We start from the raw sequence: 7,632 nt of genomic DNA, 5'->3' as shown, positions 1-7,632 counted from the left end.
GACATTTGATTATACATTTATTACTGTGTCTCTGATGTACTATGGTTTGTACATTTAACTTTGCAATGGTTTTGTAGTAATCAACCTTAAAAAATGTTGACAAGCTCCGGTTGCTTATTTTTAGAAAATGAGGATATTTAATAATAAAAAAAAAAAAAAAAAAAAAAAAGAGGGACTAATAGCTTTTGACCTTAAGTATTTTGTCTGTTGAGTGTTGGAGCTTGGCTGAAGTTCAGATACATTTAATACCACTACAGTTTTCTGCAGAAGGCTAGTTTAACTCTGCCCTTAGGCATTCATTTAAAAATACCATCTTCTTTGCCTGCTAGCATTATATTTCTGTTGAAATAACAAAGTTTTGGAGTTCTTTGGGTACTGAATGCAACCATGTTATCAGATGTGTTTCTTGGCTCAGCTGGGCATTTGTTTCTATTCCCTGTCACCTTCCAAATTCATGTTTATCTCAAACTTTAATACTAATGATCTTTAAAGTGATGGTGGAATATCAATAGATGGTAGGTTTCTTATATTTTAATACATTTAATTTGCTTTTCTTTTAGGAGCCTTGACTGATTGCTAGAGAAAGGATAGAATATTAGCTAACATGTCTGATCTTGGGTTAGGTATTTATAATAAAGTTTTGGGGATTATCATAAAATCTCCTATCTCTGCTTATGCTGTTTTAAAATGCTCTGCTAATGGATAACAGCACTGATAACAGCTTCCTAGAGAATAATGGCCATTTTCTCTCAAGTTTGAATGATGTGCTATAATCTGAGAACACTAGGGGATAAAATAAACATTTCAGGGAAACTTATTTGTAGTAAGTTACAACATAACGCTTTGCTGTTTGGAGGACACTTTCACATATATCTCATTTGAACTTCATAAAAATCCCTGAGGTATGTAACCCTATTTTTCAGCTGAGCTTTAATAATTGGCAGTCAGTACTCCTGCCCTGGAGGGGGTGCAGAATGGAATAGGGATGATGAGACCCTAAGAATTGTGGTGATTCTTTTATATACTGGTATGATGCTTATAAATTTGCAAAATCTTTTTATTCACGGTGTTAGTTGGTGTGAACAATTCTGAGGATATAAATTTAGCAGTTAGAATTCAAATTTTCTGATTTGGAGGATGCTGTAGCTATTAGATCAGATAGGTTTAGAACAAAGTATATAAGCTTTACATGGAATTAGCATTTTAAAATTGTAATTCCTTAACTGTCACTATAAAAAACTTGATTTTATTTGATCCAAAAAAAGCATTATTCCAAAGATTTCTTAAAGTATAAGAAATTGGACTTAATATTAGTCATTTTAAACTCTTAAGGCTGTTTTAGAATTCAGCCTTGAATGTAAGATCTTTGAAAACGGGAGAATAAGAAAACATCTTGATTCCTGAGTGCACCTTTTATGCTGTGCCACCAGCACCAAGGCCCTTTTTGATACTGGGGCTGGATGACTGTTGGACTAGCTAGTGAAGTGAAGCCCAAGTGAGAACATTCACAGTGTAACAGATAGACTCTTGTAGCCCTCCTTTTAGCATTCAAAACAAGGACCTCCTAGAGACCCAAGGTTAACTTAAGTGGAATGGGAAAGGTAGATGATACTGTCTTCAGCCATTATACTACATAATGCTTTGCTGTTTTGCTGGAGGACACTTTCACATGTATCTCATTTGAACTTCCATAAAAATCCCTGAGGTATGTAACCCTGTTTTAACGACTTGAGAGGTTAAAATGAATTCTGAAAGGCTAAAGAACTAGGTTTTAGACTTTGCCCTGTATGTTTTAAAGCTGGGGGTTGGCCAGTATTCTCTGCAGTGGGCTAGATAGTAAATCTTTTTTAACCTTTGCAGGCCATCAGTCTTTGCTGCAGCTACTTAACTTTGCTGTTGTAGCATGAAGGGAGCCACAGATAGTAAGTACTTAAAAGAATCAACATGGCTGTGTGCCGTTAAAATTTTACTTATAAAAATAGGTGGCAAATGGACCATTGTTTGTTGAGCCTCTGCTTTGTGGGATTTTCAAGACAACAAGTTAAATTTTCTAATTACTAATAGCATGTGGGAAACTAATTTGGCATAGTGTATCTTAGGAAACGCCATGCCCCTAAATATTGCTTACTGACTTCATTAAAAATGTGTTTGACAAAAATATTATGTGACCTTGAGGTCACTTTATTTTGGCCATTTCCCCAACTTCCCTCCCTTTCCCCCCAACCCTGAGGTCAGTCATCAAGAGCCAGTATGCATTCTGTTGTTTTTGGAGCACCAGCCACTGTACAACAACTGTTATAAAAATGTTTATTGTTTACCAAAACCAGTGGACCTCTTATCAAATGCTGCTTGGTAACAAAATCTTATCACAGTTTTAATAATAAAAAAAAGAAGCTAACTATTTGTCTCATTGTCATTAGTTAGACTTTCTGCAAGGTCACTTAATCCGGACTTGTTGAGTGCACTGATGAGGTTCTCAGGTGTTGCGTGCACGCCCTCCTGATCCTGCCAGGCCACTAGGAGCTGCTTAGCTCGCATCTTCATGTCTTCGCTGTCACACTCAATCTGTCTAATTTCTGAGTCTTTCATTTCCAGGTAGGGAGCCAGAATCTTCCATTGTTCACCCAATTTGTTAGCAAATACTTCTATTTGGTCCCCTGTTACAGGTTTGTCTCGTCGAACATCAGGACCTAGAAAACACATGAAATGCAGATTATGAACAAAGTATGAGGACGTGTAAGATTCAAAGTATATAATGGAACATGGGGAAGCTGAGATATTAATCATCTTTTATTAGCTTTATTTTAAAAGACGGTTCTTTTGCATTTTCCACATGTTGAATTACTATTCTTATCATGATCATTGAGGAATCATTGCCTCTATTATAATTATGAAGGCATCTTCTGAAACCAGCTGCCCCAATCTAATACCCAAGAATTAAGAGGTATGAGTTGCCTTCAAATTTAAGTACTTTCCTTTCCAATACTTCCAAATTTTATTGTATAAGATGTCTTATTTTAAACGTTATTATCAGGCAATGTTCTAGATTCCTCACTATAAGAAACAGAGCTGAGATAAATGGTAGAAGTTGAGAAGTAGATCAAAATTAAATAACGTACCTCTCAACCAAGAACCCCAATCTTTTCCAATTTTGTAAAATAGCCAAGAAAATTCAAATCTTACTTTCATTTTCCTTCAGTAAAGCATCATTATCTTCCTCATCTTCATCCTCACCTGTTTTTATTTCTTCAGAAGGAGGCTAAAATGAGTAAGAAGAATGTCTTAAAAGAGTGCCAACTTCTAAAATAATATAACTGGGAGTGCTTATTATTTAGGTAAGAGATTCCAATCATGGGGCCCAAATGTCAGGTAAGGATCACAGTGGGACGGTGAAAACCTGAAGGTTAGAAAGGCCCTTTGCCCTAATGTGGGAAGAAGGGAGCCAGTAAGAAGTATAGTAAAATGACTTGCAAGGACCCAGCAAATAGTAACAATGCTTTAGGAAGACTAGGGGAGCAACCATGTCCTTAAGTGGGTTTTTTTTGAGTAATTTTCTTAGATTTGATGCACATAGTATAGTTATTACCATACTGTACTGGAAAAGAACAGAGTAGAACAATACAGGCCAGGTTACCTACTGCTACCCCCAAAGGCCCTATCTTTGATAAAATGTAATGCTTTGGCAAAACAGGAAAAATAAGTTTACCCAAAATATAATAAATTAATAATTTTTGATATAGCACGTAAAGTTACCAATTTATGTAAGTGTAATACACATACACATACACACACACACACAGTGCATCTTCCTCATTCTAAAGGGGGTTTGTGGATCATTTTTTTCATGTAATAAAGGCTAAATTCAGCTCTTAAAAAAGGAAGATAATGCCAACTAAAGGATGAAAAAATTGGCCTATATTACTTACTGGTAATTCCTTGGCTAGCTTTATTACCATGTTTTCAAGATATTCTGGCAAACTTTTGAACTGCTGGTTGGTTGGCTGGAAGAAGTGAGGGCTTCTCCGAGCTAACAGTCTCAGGGCTCTCCAACCGTAATTTGAATTGTTCACAGCCCTATAAAAAGAGATGCCAGTCTTGTAATTGAGTGTTTTATTTACATGTTCCCTTCTAGTGCATGGAACTTCACCACATGAAATAATGTCCTCTCAGGTCAGTAGCTGAGGGCACCATCTCTTCCTTGTGATCATAGCCCTACAGAACGTCTCAGTATGCAGTTCTCTTACAAATCAGAAACCAATGGAGTCCAAAGAGGCAGGTTCATATGTAGCAAACACAATTCAAAAGTTTACATACTTTTTTGGTCTTTTTAGGACCATACCCACGGCATATGGAAGGTCCCAGGCTAGGGGTTGAATGAGAGCTGTAGCCTCTGGCCTATACCACAGTCACAGCATCACCAGATCCAAGCCTTGTCTGCAACCTACACCACAGCTCATGGCAATGCTGGATCCTTAACCCACTGAGTGAGGCCAAGGATTGAACCCATGTCCTCATGGATACTAGATGAGTTAGTTACCACTGAGCCACAATGGGAACTTTAAAAGTTACATCTTATTTAAGTTAAAAGTCTGTTAGTATGTGTCCAGGACTTGCTAGGTGCTGTATGTGCAGGACAGAAATCATCTGCCTGGTCATATAGTAAGAAAGAGGTTCACTACCTTCAGTGAGTTGATAACCAAACTAGCAATGTCACCTGCAGATGTGAGTTTCAGAATATTTTATAAATAAAACAGTTTTGGATCATGTTAATCAGTATCTGCCTTTTAACATTTATGTAACAAACTGTAATTTGCCAAATGTCAACCTCACTGAGTAAAAATGGCTCCAAAACTAAAAGGGACACATCCAAGAGTCAACACCATAAGCAGGGATGCCAAGAATAGACTCTATGAACTCTTCACTAATGAAATAACAGGTGGTAAACAGTAAGGTGAGAAGGAAAAACCTCAGGGAAATTCTGAAGATAATGTTCTTCTGCAAACAGGTAAGCTACAGAGAATCCAGAGCACAAATGTGAGTTTTTACAAATCATTTGAAAGCCCCCACAAGTTCTAAGAGTAGCAGCCTGGTATATTAGTCATTGCTTACAAATGAGCTTCCACCTCTGAGATGGTGTGGCACCTAAAATACTACCCCTATACAGTGCATGGTTCAAAGTGAACCATTTTATTTAATGTTTAGTATGTATAAGCCATGAAATGGGTACTATGACTGTTTTAACAGATGAAGAAACATGCAAAAAAGGGCTTAAACCAGCCCTTAGAAGCCTAGCTAGCAGGAGGTAGGATCTGGATCTCGGGAGTGACCAGGCAGGCTGATGAGAGTAAAGGGCACTTAGACCATGTGCCAGGATGCCTATTTAAAACCATGGGGCTGTGTGGTGTCTCCTGGAAGATTCAGATGAAGAAGCTGAGACTGACTCCTGTAGTTATTCCAAAATTGGAGAATTTGGCAGATGGTCTGGAGCCAGCAAAAGAGACTGAGACAATGAGGCAAAAGGAAAAAGCAGAGAAGAGTGTAGTTTCACAGGTGTCAAGGGAAGAAAATGATCAACTGGCGAATGCTGCTGGAGAGAGGTCCAAAAAATAAGTGACCTTGGTCAGCTATTTTAGTCGAGTGACTAGAAGATCACCCAGCAGGCACAGGCTGGCCAGGGAGAATAGATGAGGAAATGAAGGCGGAAATTATCAACAACTGATGGATATAGTGTGATTTGAAGGGGAACAGAGAAAAGAGGTGATAAGAAGTGGGCTCAAGGGGGGATTTTTCTTCTTAGACATAACCATGATTCTAAGTCCTGCTTATTAGTTGATGGGAATGGTTGCTGAAGTCAGGATGTGTCATAATATGAACTTGGCATATAAACTCACTGAAGCGGAGAAGTACTATCAAACCATGATTCTAAGTCCTGCTTATTAGTTGATGGGAATGGTTGCTGAAGTCAGGATGTGTCATAATATGAACTTGGCATATAAACTCACTGAAGTGGAGAAGTACCATCAACTCTCTCCCTTGCTAAGCATTCTAGTATACATACAATTTTTAAGAAAAGGTACTAGAGATCAGCTGAGGAGAAACATTACTTACTTGTACTCATTTTCAACCATGTTTTCAGGGTCTGCCTGTTCAATGGCTTCTTCAAAGAATTCCTCCAAAGTTGGCATGTATTCCCTGGGCGTTTAAAAAAATTACTAGTGAGGCTCATGTGTGTTTTATAGACATTAAATGGTGGCAGTAAAGATTCTAGTGATACCCGCACTCAGTTACAGTCAGATTACTTAGGAACTCAGATTTTTAGGGATGTAAATGACTCTAAATTTCTCAAAGGAGTTGACAACAAAGAGAGGGAAGTGTGGTACTACACCATCTATAAACTATAGTCTCTGAAACACAACAGCCACGGCAGTTACATGGTTAACATATGTTAGGGGTCATAGAGGACAGCCAGGGGTTTAAGACCATCTAAATTTTACCAGCAAGCAGGAAATTTTCTCATCATGTCCACATCCATGAATATTTTTTTCTTTAAACCAAAATTAAACAAAAAAAACCAGACCACATGGAGATTTTAAGAATTTAACGAGCTTATTTAGTTACCATGGTAGCATGATTGGTTTTTAATTGCATCTTTCTTGAATTTGTTTTTAGAAATAAAATTTGATATAGTCAAGCAAATAAGACACAAGAATCTGATCAGAAGACATCTTTGATTAAAATGAGAAAAGTGAGCTCTCTAAAAGAAAAATCAAGTATCAAATCTTATTAGGATTTTCATTACAGTGACATGCTTTCAAACTGGCAAACATTACAGACCTGTAAGATTCCTTCTGAGCTCATGACTACTTTTTCCTACATAGCACAGCAGATAAAACAACTCACTGAAATCTCGACTATCATTCACAAATACATGGAACCACTGGCTAGTTTTACAATTCCTATATACCGCAAGCAGTCAGGACTACGGTAACAAACATCCTGGCTCCTACTTCAGACTCAGGCACCTCTCTCTAACCTCGTTCTCCTCTTTCCCCAGAGGCAGCCATTCTTTGGAATGTGGCATTTATCATTCATGTATGTGTGTTTTTCTTTCTTTCTTTTTTTGGCCATACTTGCAGTATGTTGAACTTCCTGGGCCAGGGATCAAACCCATGCCACAGCTACAACCTGTGCCACAGCTGCAGCGATGTCAGAACTTAACCTGCTGTGCCACAAGGAATTTCCTAATGTGCATTTTAAAAGAAATTATATATATAGTTTTGAATATTTTCAAACTCTCTATTAATGGATTCCTTTTTTTTTTTGGTCTCTTTAGGGCTGTACCCTTGGCATACAGACTTTCCTGGGCAATGGGTCCAATCAGAGCTGTAGCCGCTGGCCTATGCTACAGCCAGAGCAACGCCAGTTCTGAGCCACATCTGCGACTTACACCACACACAGCTCACGCTGGATCCTTAACCCACTCATCGAAGTTCAGTGATCAAACACGCATCCTCATGGATGCTAGTAGAGTTTAACCACTGAGCCACGACGGGAACTCCAATGGATTCCTTCTTGTACCCTTCTACACCCTGACTTTTCTGGAGCAGGCATGTGTTGGTACAGGAGCCCTCA

General features: G+C 38.2%; 1 protein-coding gene across 3 annotated transcripts in view; it reads right to left on the bottom strand.

The window, feature by feature from the left end:
* Nucleotides 1-2,293: 2,293 nt before the first annotated feature.
* The window catches only part of THOC1 (THO complex subunit 1), a 47,421-nt gene continuing 42,082 nt past the window's right edge, over nucleotides 2,294-7,632 (bottom strand). For all 3 annotated transcript variants that reach the window (XR_014807715.1, XM_084964306.1, XM_021096157.2), the window contains 4 exons: nucleotides 6,109-6,192; nucleotides 3,927-4,074; nucleotides 3,184-3,259; nucleotides 2,294-2,690 (listed from right to left, as the gene is read on the bottom strand). Coding sequence is in view for 2 of the 3 variants with exons in the window: in XM_084964306.1 (XP_084820432.1) it covers nucleotides 2,395-2,690; nucleotides 3,184-3,259; nucleotides 3,927-4,074; nucleotides 6,109-6,192 (604 nt within the window). In the remaining variant the exon portion in view is untranslated. The remainder of the gene's footprint in view (nucleotides 2,691-3,183; nucleotides 3,260-3,926; nucleotides 4,075-6,108; nucleotides 6,193-7,632) is intronic.

The sequence above is a fragment of the Sus scrofa genome, chromosome 6, assembly GCF_054392235.1.
Source record: "Sus scrofa isolate SSC_HxYL_T2T_F1_AM1 chromosome 6, Sscrofa_HxYL_maternal_Yorkshire_Landrace_v2.0, whole genome shotgun sequence".
In the NCBI taxonomy this organism is placed as follows: Eukaryota; Metazoa; Chordata; class Mammalia; order Artiodactyla; family Suidae; genus Sus; species Sus scrofa.
The sequence above is the reverse complement of the archived record's forward strand: the minus strand, read 5'-3'. Positions and strand labels throughout refer to the sequence as shown.